General features: G+C 36.9%; 1 protein-coding gene across 1 annotated transcript in view; it reads left to right on the top strand.

Moving 5' to 3' along the window:
• The window catches only part of KIF1A (kinesin family member 1A), a 97391-nt gene that overhangs the window by 45279 nt on the left and 34036 nt on the right, over nucleotides 1–18076 (top strand). The window contains exons 15-26 of the mRNA XM_032225371.1: nucleotides 1252–1385; nucleotides 2935–3014; nucleotides 3610–3685; nucleotides 4372–4451; nucleotides 4681–4787; nucleotides 5342–5425; nucleotides 5755–5935; nucleotides 6401–6473; nucleotides 7082–7175; nucleotides 8312–8460; nucleotides 8756–8934; nucleotides 11599–11736. Of these exons, the coding sequence (XP_032081262.1) occupies nucleotides 1252–1385; nucleotides 2935–3014; nucleotides 3610–3685; nucleotides 4372–4451; nucleotides 4681–4787; nucleotides 5342–5425; nucleotides 5755–5935; nucleotides 6401–6473; nucleotides 7082–7175; nucleotides 8312–8460; nucleotides 8756–8934; nucleotides 11599–11736 (1375 nt within the window). The remainder of the gene's footprint in view (nucleotides 1–1251; nucleotides 1386–2934; nucleotides 3015–3609; nucleotides 3686–4371; nucleotides 4452–4680; nucleotides 4788–5341; nucleotides 5426–5754; nucleotides 5936–6400; nucleotides 6474–7081; nucleotides 7176–8311; nucleotides 8461–8755; nucleotides 8935–11598; nucleotides 11737–18076) is intronic.

The following is an 18076-nucleotide window of genomic DNA, read 5'->3' as shown; positions in this document are numbered from 1 at the left end:
ATTCAGTTAAACCTGCAGAGGGAAAGACATTGTAGAGATGAGTTAGAGGAGAAAGTCTATAGGAGCGTGTATCTTTTATAACAAACACAGCATTTTCCCCCTTAATATCCCTTTATTAGATTGACACTTCTACTTATTTCAGCATCTTCATTCATAAGAAATGCCTGAATTAGCCTAGTTCAAGACCTTTCCTAGCATCTTTATGCAAATAGTCCATAAATGTAGGGATTTTTTTTTTTGTTCAATTGTACCCAATTCTCAGAAACTGTCTGAACATGCCCGTGCAGTTTTCTTGGCAAAGTTTTGAACCACAAGAAGTTATTTGCTGTCACCTCTTTTCTAGGACAGAGAGAATGTGGCTGGTTCAAGATAACCCAGCTGGCTTTGTGACTAAAGTAGGCCTAGAACTCAGGGTCTCCCAGCTTCATAACCATTATACTGAGCTGGGATATCATCATCATCATAATATTCTGAACTGAAGTTCACTTCTATTTGCGCATTTCCTCCCCCCCCCTTTATTTTTAAGTTCACCTTTCAACTCAATGCCTCAAAAATGTAAAAATGCCTTCCATTTTTCAAATGGCACTAGAACAGTGTTTCTCAACCTTGGCAACTTGAAGATGTCCGGACTTCAACTCCCAGAATTCCCCAGCCAGCATTTGCTGGCTGGGGAATTCTGGGAGTTGAAGTCCGGACATCTTCAAGTTACCAAGGTTGAGAAACACTGCACTAGAACGAATGACTACAAATAAATAATTCATGTGGTATGGAATTTTGATACCTCATGCCTGGCCTTAGTAGGCGTGGTCACTGATTCTTCCTGCCAGCATATTACTAGACAAGATGGCTCTGGAATAATAGCTGAGAGTTTCTTTTTCTTTTCTTTTTTAATGCTGCCTATTTTCCCCAAAGCACAGGAATCAGCAAAGTATGCTATACCAGTTTTAAGAGAGGTTTGCACAGGGTGTAGTGTGAACGCTTCCGCTAATGTGAAGTCCCAGCCCTGTCCCTTCCAGATACATTACTGTCTGCATATCTCTATGTTGAATTTCTATCTTTCTCCTCATTGCATCATGTTGCTATTTCCCAACTGCAATTCTTTTCTCTATCCTTTCCTTCCTTCTTCTTGTCTTGTTTCTTTCCCTTTTCTTTCTCCCCCCTTGAATCCCATAGACATGTCCGACTTTGAGAACAATAATGATAATCGTAGAGTGGCAGATATGAGTCAACGGAATGACAATCTCTCCACAGTGACCAATGCCTTGGTAGGAATGAGCCCATCCTCCTCACTCTCCGCTTTGTCCAGTCGAGCTGCCTCAGTCAATAGTCTACATGAACGCATCATGTTTGCTCCGGGTAGTGAAGAAGCCATTGAAAGACTCAAGGTAAGAGCCATGATGAAGAAGACAGAGAGAATGAGGTAGAAAGAAGAGCGGAAACAAGTATTATTAGGTTCCAACATGACATTTATTCCAATTATAATAATTTGAATTATCTTATTTTTAAAATTAAAAAGTGCAGAAAAGAGTACACTTAAAGAAAGGAGAAAAAAAGGAACAACTTCCCTTCTTCTTTACAGTAATTACAAACAAACTCATTATATTTCTACCCTCTCTAACATTATAATAATCCTATTAGCTCCTCGTTCAATCTTTTTTCAATCATCAAATCCAGAAATAAGCATTTCAGTTTTTCCCCCATTTTCAGCAAGAAGCTGATAAAGAATTATTTTATTCCAATATTCTATTTCTAATTATAAAGGGGAAAAAAAGCAAACAAATAATTATTTATAATGCACTCTCCCGATATAGTCGAACCACAATAAAAAATGTAGTTAACATAAAAATTAAGCAGCAGTTAAAATTACACAAAAGCATTAAAAATCAATATACAATCAATATATTTATTTATTTTTATTTAGTTAGTTTGTGAAACACGTACGAGATAACAGATATAAGTGTAAACATGGACATGAACACAGGAAATGGGCACAAATAAATGGGGACAATAGGACAGGGACGGTAGGCTTGCTGGTGCGGCGCTCTTATGCATGCCCCCTAAAGTTACAGGGGTTTGAGGATGTAACACCAGAGTCTGGTAATGCATTTCAGGCTGAAGTCATATTTTCTGCAATCGAGTTTGAAGCGGTTTACCTTTAGTTTATATCTATTGTTTGCCCGTGTATTATTGCAGTTGAAGCTGAATTAGTCATTGACAGGTAGGACGTTGTAGCATACAATTTTGGTTACTACCCTTAGGTCAGACCTTAGTCAGTGTAGTTACAATCACAAAATAATATTTGCACAGTCATAACCTCCTAGATCTAACTTTATTGACAGGATTTACAGCAATACATTCTTGTTGCTAGTCTTTAAAGCTAGTTGTTTATGTATTGACGTGCTGTAAAGTGTTGAAGACCTGATTGTACTACCACTATGAGGGATGGAGACCTTTGTTCAATATGGTTGTATATTATTTGGGACTGATGCCCAGATCCCCCCTCTTGTATTATTTTGTGTTGTGTTTTAATGGTTAAAGGGCGGCATATAAATAAAATAAACATAACATAAACATAACATATATATTGTTTGCCACCCAGAGTTGGTTTGAAGATGGGTAGCTCATAAATTGCATACACGCAAATCATACAATTGAAATAGTCTTAGTTTATTTGACTGATTTGTAACTTCTAAATACATAGCTTCATTTAGAATTTGTATACAATAGAAGTGCAATACCACTGTTCCCCGGCCTACTGATATTAAGATGTAGATAAATTAGAATTCTCATCCTGGCAGAAATCTGTTCTAAGACATCTGAAGAATATCAGATTGCCAAACCCTTTGTAGAGTAGCAGTAACCTAATTTTAGGCAAAATATTTTTGTGCAATCAGATGACAGTCATGACACTCATATTTAACTTGAACTTTGCAGGAAACGGAGAAGATAATTGCGGAGCTGAATGAAACATGGGAAGAAAAACTGCGTAGAACAGAAGCAATTCGTATGGAGAGGTAGGAATAAGGCAGCTAGTCTAGTCTAGAACATTGTTAATGCCACAAGATTCAACATTTTGTCATAATATCTTTTTCTTTTGATAGCTAATTGTTACTTTTATAGCTGCTGGCTGAAAGTGCTACATGAAGCATTATTTTATAAAACAAAAGAGTTTTTGTGGGGCTGAATGGAATACCCTCCAGTTCAATATCATTTCAGGAAGGGTATCCATATCATCCTTATAACTGTGACAAGAAAATATCCCATGTGATGGCACTATAACATAATGATTTCCTGTTAAAATTCAAGTTAGAATAGTCATCACATGAATGATGTTTCAATCTGTAAATTAGCTATGGTGAGTAGAAAGTTACAGATTCCCTTTAAATATTAGTTTTTTATATTAATTAAAAGCATGTCAACTGTCGGAGAGAGTTGTTGAAGTCTAACAATATCAGTGATAGCAAACCTTTCAGGCTCGACATGTCAAAAATTCAGAAAATGCCCTCTTTGATTCTGCTGGCTCTTATTTCTAAATCATCTCTTACTATGTTATCTTGTTTTAGCAAAATTTTCAAAAATTCATCCTTCCTTCCTTCCTTCCTTTTTCAGAGAAGCTTTGCTGGCAGAAATGGGAGTAGCTATGAGAGAAGATGGTGGTACCTTGGGGGTATTTTCTCCTAAAAAGGTTGGATACTTTTTTTCCCCAGATATTGATCATAAGCATTTTGAAATATGCCAACTGCTTAACTTTGATACTCCTCAAAAATATAAAATAAAGTATTAAAATAAGGAAAAATAAAGTAACTGCACCCATTTTTGGAGTGTGACACTTAGCATGCCAGCCCAAACTTGTGCAGCCCTTGAGCCAATAAAAATTTCGATTATCCTTCTTGCTGTCAACTACTCTAAGCAGTTGAGGGGCAAGCTCTGTGATATAATTTTTGTCCTTTAAAAAAAAGTAACTGTGAAATCCTATTCATAGGGGATCATGCTGAAGGGCAGAGTTAAATCTAATCCTAAACATATAATTCTTGAGATCTTTATATGGATCTTTTAAAAGAAAGAAAAATATGGAGGGAAGTTTTCAGGGAAGCAAGTGTGACTGTGGAAAGAAGGAGGTTGAATGTTTCCTATTGCACTTGGTGTGTTTGATTAGCATTGGAATTCAATATAAGTTGCATATTTTATTTTTAATAAAGCATGCAGCTTGCCATGACAAATTAAGGGATGGTTCATTTTTATAACAGCCAAGGGATTGATACTATGACCCAGGTTGTTCTCAATGAAGGGGATGTGATAGGAAAATATGGTTTCATCTCTCCATGGCCAGAGATGCAGGGTTAAGTTTGCTCTTCTCCATTGTTTTTGTAGACACCACATCTGGTCAATCTAAATGAAGACCCACTGATGTCTGAGTGCCTTCTCTATTACATTAAAGATGGAATCACCAGGTAACCAAGTTCCCATGTCAAAATCATTGCTTTTAATTTGGCTACAAGCAAACAGATATAGTAAAATAAGAACTAATACATTATACAATTGTTTACAGTAATGTTCCCTGAACCTTACTACTAGATTATTAGGAGTATATAACAGATCTCTTGCAATGAATGAACTGTTGATAATGCCTTAAAGTTTTGGATCACTGGTCCCTGAATAATTCAGATTTATCTTCAACAGGGTTGGTCGAGAAGATGGTGAAAGAAGACAGGACATTGTACTTAGTGGCCACTTCATCAAAGAAGAGCACTGCATATTCCGAAGTGACACTAAATCTGGCTGTGAAGGTATCTTTATATGGAAAAAAACTCAACATTTGCAGATGTTCTTCCTTGTTCCTAGTGGGGTGTGCATGAGCAAGCCATGATCACCATATAGATAGTGCTGTTATAACCATAATTTACTAAGTGCAATTATAGGACTTATGTGTCATGGTAATCTAAATATTTTAGCAGAATGTTTAAAACCCACCAAAGAATGAATAACTCACGGTTTTGAATAAAATATTTGAAATTATACTAAGGGAAGAAACCAATTTTCAAAAATTCAGAAGCAGTTTTATGCACAGCCCAGGGAGGTATGTACTATAGATATTTAGTAAGACTCAATATTACTTTTTGAAGTTGAAGGGTATCTGTGTGTGTTAATTGTGAGGAGTATCAACTCGATCTATGTGATGTATAACAACAGGGTTAAGTTACTATAACTATCCTTCATTTCCTCATATTTTTTAGAGTTGGAGATTGCTATTAACTGCACATTGGAGGATAATTATGTAAATATTTCATAAAAAAATCTTTAATAGTTTTGACTTTCTAAATTCCATTTGTATTTTTTACAGCTATTGTGACCCTGGAACCTTGTGAGGGTGCAGATACTTATGTCAATGGAAAGAAAGTAACAGAACCCAGCATCTTAAGATCAGGTAGTTTCACATTCTAAGAGAACACATTAAGCAGTAGATCCTTAGCATAAAGGCCAAGTGCTTTAACAGATGCCTTGGAACAGATTGACTGCTTGCCAGACCATGGCAGATTCATAAGAATGATTGTTGGGAGGAAAAATTGCATTATCCTAAATATACTGATGTTTGACCATGAACTGCAGTCAAATTGCATAGCTTGCATCTTATATGCATGTGAGATGTGAGGTCTGCAACAGATTTATTGTATCATCTTAGTATTGGATTGGATAGATTTTGAAATACAACCCCATGTACATCCCTGTTAAATATGTCCCCTCCCCTTTCTATAGGAAATCGCATCATCATGGGAAAAAGCCATGTATTTCGATTTAACCATCCAGAGCAGGCACGGCAAGAGAGGGAACGAACGCCTTGTGCAGAAACTCCTGCTGAACCAGTAGATTGGGCTTTTGCCCAGAGGGAATTGCTAGAGAAACAAGGCATTGATATGAAGCAGGAAATGGAACAGAGGTGAGTAAGAATAAAAGTATAAAACAACTCATGAACAAGAACTGAGAGATCCTGGGTAAATGGTGGGTCAAACACTTTGCATATAGACATCCAAGAAGCAGGGCCAAAGGGAATGGGAATGATCTCTTTCTGAGACTTCCAGACAGGCTCTGCCCATCAGGAAATCTGTCATTTTAATTTATGTTTTGCCTATTAGTTAGTTGCAAAGTTGTGTCCTACCCATTGCGACCCCATGGACAACGCTCCTTCAGGCCTTCCTATTCTCTACCACCCTCTGGAGTCCATTTAAGCTTATGCCTACTGCTTCAGTGACTCCATCCAGCCACCTCATTCTCTATCATCCCCTTCTTCTTTTATATGTGTCCAAATGACATTTTGGTGTGGCAAAAATGAAAGGGCTATGGAAAGTGGACGTTGTCTCTGATTGTTGATCCCGTACTGTCAATTTTTCATTCCTGTTTTTAGGCTTCAGGAACTAGAAGATCAATACCGAAAGGAAAGAGAAGAGGCTAATTATCTTCTGGAACAACAAAGACTTGTAAGGATTCCTTTGATTATGCAGTTTCCTGAATTTTAGAATGTATGTCTCATTGTAACAACTGTATTCAAAATATAGTTCAAAACCATGTTTATAATGGCACATGCAAAGAAATGTACATTCAAATGTTTGTGCATTTTTTCAAATTGCAGAAATTTCATAAATGACTTTATGATGAAATATGTGAGCCTAGCATGGACTAGAAGTAGACCTATTTGTCTATTCTTTCCTAGCTCATTTGCAAAAGGAATAATGTCTAGAATATGTCAACATGATCTTTCTGATAAACTTTCACCAGTTACATTTATCAAACAATGAGTTTAGTTGGAACCCTTCAGTTCCCAGCTGCTCATCTCCCTAGCTGATTGCAAACAAACAAACAAACCACCCTCCGTTCCTGCAGTCTAATTGGGAGTAGCAGGTGTTCAAAATGCATGTGAGTGATCTCATGATCTCTCCTTTCTCCAGAGAGATTTTGCTGGCCAGGCTCCACACTTTGGCCATTGATCTCCACTGTAATTTCATCCCTGCTTCTTCAGGGATGCCATATCTCACTGGAAATGTCAGAATACAATAAACTCTTGGCTGTTTTCTTCTTGTTATTTTAGGATTATGAGAGTAAATTAGAGGCTTTACAAAAGCAAATGGACTCAAGATACTACACTGAAACTAATGAGGAAGAGGAGGAGCCTGAGGATGAAGGTGAGCTTCTAGGAAATAAATAAACTGTTGTAGTTTGCTTTTCATAAAACAATATTGTATTGTCTTATGAAAAGCAACCAGAGAAAACATGTAGCTCAGGATTGAACTGTGGAGTCTTTGGTATTCTTTGAGCTGGATTGTTTCCTTGCAGACTTTTCATTACCCAGCTAGGTAACATCATCAGTGTTGACCACAAAAAGCTAAGAAGGGAACAAAAAGACCAGGATATATTCCCTCCAACAACCAACAGATAAGCAGGGAATAACACAGGAGGAAAAATCAAGCATTAAACAATAGTCTAATTAAGAACTACCAAGGAGAAAAACAACACCTCCACCAATAGTGGCAGAGAAATTACTGTATGTGTATATGAGAACAAACCCCCACATTGACTAGCACTGATGATGTTACCCTACTTGAGTGATTAATTGTCTGCAACCAAATAACCAAGCTCGGAGAGCACCAAGGAATCTACAATATTGTATTCAACTACAAATGTCCCAGTAAATGAACAGATAGTCCTGGCTACTGTTCAGAGAAGCAACAGAGAAGAAATGTCTAGCTTCTGCTTTATTAGTGAGTTATCCCTGGATTTATTTGTTAACCTGAATCATGGATTGAAGTGGGATAATTTTTTCTATGTAGCTTTGCAAATCAAGAATCATCATTTACATTCCTACAATTATATTCTTACAATTTTAGCAAATTTTGGGTTCAAATTACATAAGTTGTTTAGCTGTCTTTTCAGCTCTGATTATAGTTAGATATAGTGGGGTTTTATTGGATCTTCTACTTCTTCTTGTGCCATATCCATCATCGGACGTTGGTGATTATGCTGGCGATTTTATTGGATGGAAAATTTATATTTAAAATTGAAGCTAACTATCATTGCCCTATCCTGTTTTTGTTCATTTTGTGCAGAGGTGTCTTGTGACAAACTTTCTTCTGATTCCGCATACTTTTACAAGAGAAGGGCTCCCCACATCTATCACCTTGTGAAATTGACCCATGAAGTATATATGCATTTCATATTATCTCATGAGCGAAATCAGGCAATTTAGGCATATTTGATTAGGCAATACTTGAAAATAAGTAGTTGACCTTACAGAGGTATTTCACTTTGTTTATCTCATCAGTTCAGTGGACAGAGCGAGAGTTTGAGTTGGCACTCTGGGCCTTTAGGAAGTGGAAATGGTATCAGTTTACATCTCTTCGAGACCAGCTGTGGGGCAATGCCATTTTCTTGAAGGAGGCCAATGCAATCAGTGTGGAACTGAAGAAGAAGGTAAACAGTTCTTGTCTTAGAAAACAAATATGTCCTTCCTTCCCTGCTTCCTTCTTCTTAAGTGGGTGTTACAAAATAGTTTGGAAAACAAATCTGGTCCAAGGGATGGATTCTTCCCATCCCATTATCTAATAGCATCAGGTGGTAAGTCTTCAATAATGGGAAAGGCCCCCCAAAACCTTTTCCTAAATTTAAGTGCCATCTTTTCTATAAAATACAGAATTTAAACATATGTGGTTGCCTTAGTGACTTTGTGATAATATACTAACCAGCAACATTTATAATTCACTTCCAGGTTCAGTTTCAGTTCGTACTCCTTACAGACACCTTATACTCACCTCTGCCTCCAGACCTGCTCCCTCCAGATGCTGCCAAAGACCGGGAGAAACGCCCTTTCCCAAGGACCATTGTGGCAGTAGAGGTGCAGGATCAGAAAAATGGAGCAACCCATTATTGGACTCTGGAGAAACTCAGGTAGGTGTAAACCTTTAAAGCCAAAGTGGCTACTAGCTGGCTAAAAGAGGTAATTTTTAATCATGTGGGGGAAAATGGCATGATATTCCTATCTGGAAGCATAATTAAGGTGACCAGATTTTCAGATTGGTAAAGAGGGACACCTTTGACTGGGGGGGGGGGGGGTTGATTAAAAATTTTATACGGAGCAACAAAAATTTTCATATAATGCAAAAATAGTATTGTATTTTTTTTATTTCAACATAACTACAATTTACAAATATAATTTGTAACTCTTGCCAAACATCAACATTTTGATCACGTGATCATGAGGATGCTGCAACGGTCGCTAAGTGTGAAAATGGTCGCTAAGTGTGAAAAATGGTCATCAGTCACTTTTTTCAATGCCATTGTAACTTTGGTCACTAAACCACCAGTCTTGCTACAGTTCTTAAGTGAATAACTGCAGCTGATAAATTAGTAACATAAGTGAATCTGGTTTCCCCATTTGACTTTGTCAAAAGGCAATTAAAATGACCCCAGGACACTGAAACCATCATAAATACGAATCTGTTGCCAAACATCAAAATTTTGATCGCGTGACCATGAGGATGCTGCAACGGTCGCTAAGTGTGAAAATGGTCGCTAAGTGTGAAAAATGGTCATCAGTCACTTTTTTCAATGCCACTGTAACTTCGGTCACTATACCACCTTTCTTGCCACAGTTCTTAAGTGAATAACTGCAGCTGGTATTTTGTATTTTGGATAGAATCTTTTTTTAAATAGTCTAAGACAATTTAAAAAATAAGCCACACAGAATAAATTGAAGTAAAACATTTCAAAGTATTGTGCATAGAATTTTAAAAAATGGTTTCACTTCAATTTATTTTGGATAGAATCTTTTTTTTAAATAGTCTAAGACAATTTAAAAAAAGAATCCACACAGAATAAAACTTTTAAAAAATCCTATGCACAATAAATAAAATATTATTTTAAAATACATTAAAAAATAAAAGAAAAAAACCCAGTTCACTTACCAGCAGGCACAAGTGAGCACTCCAAGTCAATCCAGAATGATATAGATGTTAATACAAAGAACTAAGCAAATTAAAATGGTGAAATTAGTCAGAGAAATATTTTTCAAAGAAACTTTGCCACCATTTTTTTCCACACGAGCCGACCTCCAATCTCCGTGCCCCTCCCCTCCGGAAAATCCAGGAAGTAACACTCGTGGCTTCTCTAGCCAAGCATTTCCTGGAGCTCTATGGTACTTGGTCATTTTTTTCTTATAAAATAAGGTAAAAGGGGCGGGGGGTGTTCTGTTTTGTTGCTTTAATGTTTTAATATCTTCAATGAAAGTACTGAGACAGAGAGAGAGGTTAGTTAGACAGAGTGTCTTTTGTCTTGCCCCGGTTATGATTTCTTAAGCAAATCCACTGGGCTTTCAACATGAAGCCAGAAAATCAGGACTTTTTTAAAACGCCCCGGGAAATGGGACAAATTGTTATAAAGCGTAACTGTCCCGCTGAAATCGGGATGTCTGGTCACCTTAAGCATAATGAATTAACTTATTTTAAAATATACCAGGAGTTTTAAAGTGAAAGGAACGTGAGTTAAATTGCCATGTTAAATAATGTGACTGCCTGTAAAAAAAAAAATCCCTTCAGTGGACTGTGATTTGGGTTAAGAGGGCTGAATAAGGTAAACAGAATTGTATTATATAATATGTAAGTCTACAGAATTATCCAATCTTTGGTGCAAGATGGCCATGTTAATTCATGGTGCAATTTTATCTGTGATGGATATCTCACATGTTCCTTTTTATTTACAGCAATCGCAATTAGACTTATATGCAGCCCCATAGTGCTTTACAGCACTGTCTGGGCATTTTACAATATATTACTCCCAATATGGGTCCTTGTTTTACTGACCTCAGAAGGCTGGACGGCTGAGTCAACTTTGAGACCCCTCAGGATTGAACTCCAGGCTATGGGCAGAGTTAGCCTGCAATAGTGCATTCTAACCACTGTGCCACAAGGGCTCCTTATGCCAAAGACAGATTGAATAAACTGTTGATCAATCTAGATCTTAACAGGTTCATCACATGGGTTGAAATCTGATTTCTATGCATGCCAAATAAGCATTCCAAAGAAGTTATATATCTGTGAATAGCTATGATTGCAATAGCTACAATCTTCAAATCTGCAAATATAGTCTCTTATTATAAATTCAGAGATCCTCAGAACTTTGGAGCTTTTTTTTATTTTTTCAGATAGTATATAAGAACAGTAATATATACATCAAATCTGACAGCAATCTAATATCTTGCTCCAAACTGATAAAATGGCCATTCTTGTAAATTCAGTCTTCTGTCAATGCAAGGGAAGGTTTGTTAACATAAGCACCAGAACAGCCATGTATATCTATTAATTCTGAGCATGCTGATGTATGTGTATAGGTCCAATTCTGCGAAATAGGTTCTTTCCAGTTTCCACTGCTTGAAAATGTTTTTATTTATCTGACTCAACTGCATGCTAATTTAATATGTCTCCATAAGCAGAACAGGTTTCTATACCAAATTCTTACTATATCAAGTAAGATAGTGGCATGCACAGGTAAACTGGTTGGGCAATACTTTCTCAACTACTGTTTTGATAGAAAATCCATTTTTGTCTGACATTGCAGGCAGAGGTTGGACTTGATGCGGGAGATGTATGATCGGGCAGCTGAAGTACCCTCTAGTGTTATAGAAGATTGTGATAATGTGGTGACAGGCGGAGACCCCTTTTATGATCGCTTTCCTTGGTTCAGGCTGGTTGGCAGGTGAGAGTTTTGGTCTTCTTTGTCAAAAAATATAAAGCAAAACCAATGAGTTCCAAAGGGGGAAAAAACAATCTATAGCTACTCAAAGCAACTGATATGTAACACAAGCTCTCCTTCCACTATGGAATAACGATTGCATTACATTTTAGATCAAGATGTTAAGATCACATCTCACACTTGATAAGAAATCAGGTCAGCATCTCCATTTGTGTTGGGAGTGGATTGTCCATTCATTTGATGCAGAGTCTTTTAAATATGATCTGCACATATTCTTGCACCGCATACATTTTTCACAAAACCATGCCTAATGCCCAAATGCATGGTGTCCAGAGTACTGAGAGCTGAAATTTTCTGCAACAAGATAATTATGGTCTGTACTGTCTGTGATCCCGCATGATGCCCTCCTCACTTGCCAATTCTGTGCAGTTTAGCTCATGCAAGTTACGTTGTAGCACATCTTTACAACTTCCTGCTTGTTGATTATAATTTCTGAATTATGAAAACCATCACAATTAGATGTGATGGGAATATGACAACCATTTCATCACCTTATTACCATGTAGGTCTTCTTGGTGCATAATGCTTTTAGATGACAACAGTAGCAACTAAAACCAAGCAAAAACATTGTAGGGTGAAGGGTAGCTCAAAAACTCTTTTATAGAATTTTGTACCTTTGTGTGTAGGTGTGCATGTTTGATGTATGGAGTGTGATATCTGCCTATATACTGCCTAGTATATATTGTGTGTTCTCATGTGCTTCACATGCAACTATTAGAGAAAAATGTCATACCATCAGTTGAGAGTTGGCTGGAGTCCAGGTAGAAAGGGTCTAGCTATAGAATTTTAACAAATCAAATTAATGTATTAAAGAAATAATACAGTCATTTGGGAGGATTCATAATGGACATCCTCCCCTTACCAAAATCTCAATTTGATGAAATGGACACCAGGAAAGTTTTCATCCCATGCATCAATTTTCAGCTGATGGCATTTGTGGCTCTTTTGTTAGATGTGTTTGACCTGGGAAGTCTCTTTTTTTAATCTCCTTCCTTATTAATTCTTCTGCTTGATTTTAAAGAAGGGGCAAAGCAAGCCTTCTCTTTCTCTCTCTCTCTCTCTCTCTGTGTACAGGCGTGTGTATGTTAGAATAGCTGGTGTTAACCTGTCTCCTATCTTGTTGTACTAACCTTAGTTCAGATATCTCTGGCTGCAACAGCTCTCCTATTTTCAACACATGCATGAGCGAGCGCATGGCTGATCTCACCCCCTCCCCCACCTTCTCGAACCCTGACTCCGACATCACCGAGCCTGCTGACGAGCAGCACGTGGGGAAGGAGGAGGAGGAGGAGGACCTGGAGGAAGACATCTTTCCGGAGTACCCGCTGTATGATGGCCAGGATCCATTTTACGACCGCTCCCCCCTGTTCAGTTTAGTAGGAAGGTTGGTGAGGTCTTAGGAGAGCATGCTGGGAAGGAACTAGCTCTTTCGCATAAGAGACCTGCTTTCCCATGTCAAGCACACAAGGGCTGGGGTCCCCCCAAAAAAGCATTTCAAAGGAAAAACCCTTCCCCCATTCCCCAAGGGGATGAGTAGTAAAAAGGAAGACCAACTACAGGGGGAAATAACCCACAGGATAAAAGTCAAAGCATCTGTAAATGGATGTGATAAAACCTGCTGGCAACACCAACACTTTGGCATTGTACATTTCTAAAGGGAGTCTGTCTGTGTGCATTATATTGCTATATCCTACAGACCCCTCAGCTGTAGTCTCACAGTCTCAGAATTGAGCATAATTTCCTAAGAACTAGCACTAAAAGAAGATTCTTTGTTTTTTCTTAATTAAGTTGGTCAATAGTATTTTAAAATGTATATTAATTTACACATGGTAGAAAATTAGGACCATAGATTTAATATAGTTATCCATTGATTTGGGATAGATATTAACAGGTAACTCTGAAATAAAGGGCTACTGAGCAGAACATGATTAAAGACTATCTGGATTTAGAAACTTAGAATGCTAAAGGAGAATTCCTGCCACATTGCAGTTAGCAGAAACACTTATTTTTAGAAAGCAAACTGGGTCAGTTATTATTTTTATATATGTACTGAAAAACTTTGTCCTTGTTACTTTAGGACAATAACACCGACTTTGGTTATTATAAATCTTCCAATATACCATTCTGTATAACTATAACAAGCCTCAATGATGACAAAATGGTGGCACATGATTGTAACATCATAACCCAAATGTCACAATTATGTAATAATGGCTAATGCAGATTTACAAGTTATATCATTTGTGTGATGATGTAATAATACATGTATCATTTATTTCTCTATATCCCAGCAGTGGACCCATGGCATCTTCTTTGCTCGGAAAAACAGAAAAAATGTCTTATTTTAGTAACTAATGCATAATCTGAACCACCGAGGAAGTATAATCCTAGAAATCAATCTTCAACAGGATTAATTTATTGGGTCATGCTATAATGTGCTTTATTTAGCTTTCCTTAAACCATCGTGGTTTATTCAAGAACCATGAAAAACAAATAAACTGATGTAATACAATATATGAACCAAGTCTTACTGTCTGCCAAAATATTGGCTGAAGTTTTTGCAATATCTTTATCAATTTGCACAGTTCAAACAAATTATTTTTGTCTCATTAGACAACAGCTAAATACAGCCCTTCACAGGGTTATTGGGATAAGTGTGTAGAAGGATTACTTAATTGATAATTGGGAACTCATTGGGAATGTGGGATTAGTATAGATAGGTCTCGACTTATTGTTCAGTGACTGAAGTTACAACACTGAAAAAAGTGACTTATGACTATTGCATGGTCACCTGATCAAAATTTGGGCACTTGGCAAATGATTTATAGTTATGATGGTTGCAGTGTCATATTTTGCAACCTTCTGACAAGTAAAGTCAATGGGGAAACCAGATTCACTTTACAACCGTATTACTAACTTAACAACCACAGTGATTTGCTTAACAACTGTGGCAAGAAAGATCATAAAATGGGGCAAATGTCTCGCTCAGCAACAGAAATTTTGGGCTAAATTATGGTCATGTCGAGGACTACTATATAAGGTTTTATCTTTGGTATTCAGATTAAATCTGAAAAAGTATAGACCTGCTGTGCTTGTAATTGTAAGCTTATAAGCAGAGAAAATCGTCATTATAGGCTAGGGCCCCCAAATATATACATCATGACATCATCAAACAAAGGATGTGACTTTTCCACTTATATCAGACATCATTTAGTCATTAGATAATTATGTCATCTTCATGATGATGTCATGATGCTCCTATTTGGATATCATCATGGCTTGTTATAGCTGCAGCAATCTTGGGGAGTTCTGATGACTTGCACCCGGCCATCCTAGTTCAGGCAGGAAATCCCGACTTCTAGTTTTCTCTTTGTTGAGTAGCATTTAGGAAAATGGGAGCAAGCGAGGGAACAAAGGGGCTTACAAAAGGCAGAGAGGGATAAGGGGGAAGAGTCCTGCAGTCTCAGAGCGAAAGAGCTGGCTTCTTCCCTTTTTTTTTTCTCCTCTTGGGGGATTTGAGATTTTAAATCAACAAAACAGGCCAAATGACCAAATAGTCCAATGAGGGAATACCCTTTTCCCCCAATCCTATGAACTGTTCTTGGGGGTCTTTTGAGTCAGTCAAAGTTGACTCCTCCCATGCAGCAGCTGTGCCGTTCACATTTCTCGTGAAGTGTGCTTTGATTGGATTTTTGTCTTTGATTTTTTCTTTATTTTTCCTTATTTATTTATTTTTAGCTGCTGGCTCTATCTCCAAAGCTTAAGCAAAATTGGGGGGGATGGTTATTTCACTTTTGTCTTCTTTTGAAAGGCTTTTCTTTGGTCTGAGCATGCCATCTTTGCACCTCACCAATCTTGTGGTTAGCGACTCTGTTCCTTTAATGACACACAGCCTCTCTTTTCTGCCTTCCTTTATTCAACCCTCTTCCACCACCTTCTTCTTTGTCTTCTTTCCTTTTTCCCTCTTCTTGCTGATTCCTCTGCTCCACCTCTTCATCTCCTTATTTTCTTTCCTTCCCTTTGAACAATTGTATGGAAGAAGCAATTTCAGCCTACGAAATACTTAATTATTGGTTTCATGATTTCTGGCCTGCTTCACAATGGTGCTGCAGTGGATGACCTGTCCAGTGTCAAATGATCCTATATCAGAATAGATCCAATATAAAGAGAGAGATAATGCTGCAGAATGACTGGATCTGTTGACAATTCTTTTTGATTTATAATAATGTTTTCTTCTCATGAAGCAGACACTGTGCTATTTGTCATAATCCTTCCAACCATCAGCTTTTGTTGGTTAAATGTTTTAATTTTAATATAAAATTAAACATTTGAATGGGAACATATCAGAATAGTAAGGAGTCCACTGAAGATTGGAGTAATAGGAGGGGGAAATCATGATTTCAGGTCTCATTGACATGTATTGAGTTTGTAAAATTAGGTTTTTATAAATCTAGAGAAAAACATCACCTCAGGTGAAAGCATGTGTGTATTTTCACAACAATCAAAACATGTTGAGCAAAATAATTTATATGTTAAACATATGTTTGATATGTATTAGCCATGTATGAATAACTTAACCATTCAGTTCAGAATTGTGCCAGGAGAACAAGACAGCTAATAGTGCTAAAGCATAGTTTTACCATCAGTTAGAACAAGATTTCTATGGGATATTTTATAATGATTCTAGAATGCCTGTCATGTACCACAAATAAGATTCACATAATGTTTGTTAAGAAATGTTTCATCTCATACAATAGAATTTATTGCCCATTTTAATACTGTTCTGGCTACCAGGTTTCAGTTAGCTGCTTCCTATTCATTTCTAGGAAGGATATAGTTAAAATAACGAAAAGTAATATTACAGGAACTCAGCTTGATACAGTTGGTGTAAATGATCCCATTTCTCCAATCCTGTCCCAGATAGGATACAGTCACCATATCTTACATCTATATAAGGCTTATTGACTATATTATAGAACCCTAATTTCCCATTTTTATTCATTTATCCACTATGTGTATTTATACTTCCTGATCTCCATAACTATAACCAGCACTGAGAATGTGATAAAATTGAACATGGGGATTTCAATACGTTAAGGAAACAAAATCTGGTACAGAAAGCATTAAATAAACAATCCATCAATATGACAAATGCTTGCTTTTGTTTCTGTGTGTGATGGTATGACACCAACTGAAAATAGCTGAACAGCTCAATCTGGATCTAATGCATAGTTTTTCTATTTCAAAATAATTCTAATTAATTTTAAGCAGAGGTCTTAGGGCATTTTCATACCTGAAATATCCTATAACTTTAATGTAAAACCCTATTCTGATTGCAACGTGTATGTATATTTGATTCCTTTTTCATGTCTCATCCTTAGCAATATTTATAGATGGCACAGAAATACATACACATCTAAATTTTCATATTTTTATGGAGTCTAGCTTTTCTGGCTTACTGTCATGTTGTAATCTGTTGCCAAGCAACTTGTATTAATTTGCTACACTATGCAATTTGATACAGGAGTGGCTATGATAGAATTCTATTGACGTCTATTTGCTCCATAAGGGATAATGCTTCAAATCTATAATGGGTTGCTGAAGTATAATAGTAATATAAATATCCTATGTGGCTCTTTCATTTTAGTATATAATATCTATCCAATGGAAAGAGTTAAAATAGAATCCATTAATATCTGTTTCCACATGCAAGTCATCAAGGAACTATATCCCCAAAAATAAATAATAGGTAAACTCACCAACATATTCTAATTACAAGAAGAATATGGAGTCTGGGATAAATAATGTTACTGTTACTCACAGGTGACACCGAAATCAGATAGATTTAGGCAGAATTAGTTATTGTTGATCTCATGCTTAAGAAGGCAGAAGTTCTTACGTAGTTCCATGTGGGAATGTCATCTAAGCTTCCTATGATAGATACCTTCATTTAATACTCCTGGGTATATTGCAAGGAATCCCTCCATTCTCTACCCATCAATGAGTTGCACAAATCTAGCTAGAACATATAATTGGCTTTATAGAAATACTTCTTCCCCCATTAGTTGAGTAATTAATTCTGTGGTTTGAAATCATAAGAAATCATTGGAAACAGGCTTGAAATTGAATGCATTATGTCCCTCTCAAAATTCCGAAAAAAGCGTTCCTCTTTAGAAGGGACTTCCTCTTCTTCCCAATCTCCTTACTCCCCCACCCCCCTAATTCTTTCTGCTTTTAGTTCCTTCAGTCTAATCCCATCTGCCTTCTCTCTTTTCTGTCCCTT

This window comes from Thamnophis elegans, chromosome 10 (genome assembly GCF_009769535.1).
Source record: "Thamnophis elegans isolate rThaEle1 chromosome 10, rThaEle1.pri, whole genome shotgun sequence".
Lineage (NCBI taxonomy): Eukaryota > Metazoa > Chordata > Lepidosauria > Squamata > Colubridae > Thamnophis > Thamnophis elegans.
The sequence above is the reverse complement of the archived record's forward strand: the minus strand, read 5'-3'. Positions and strand labels throughout refer to the sequence as shown.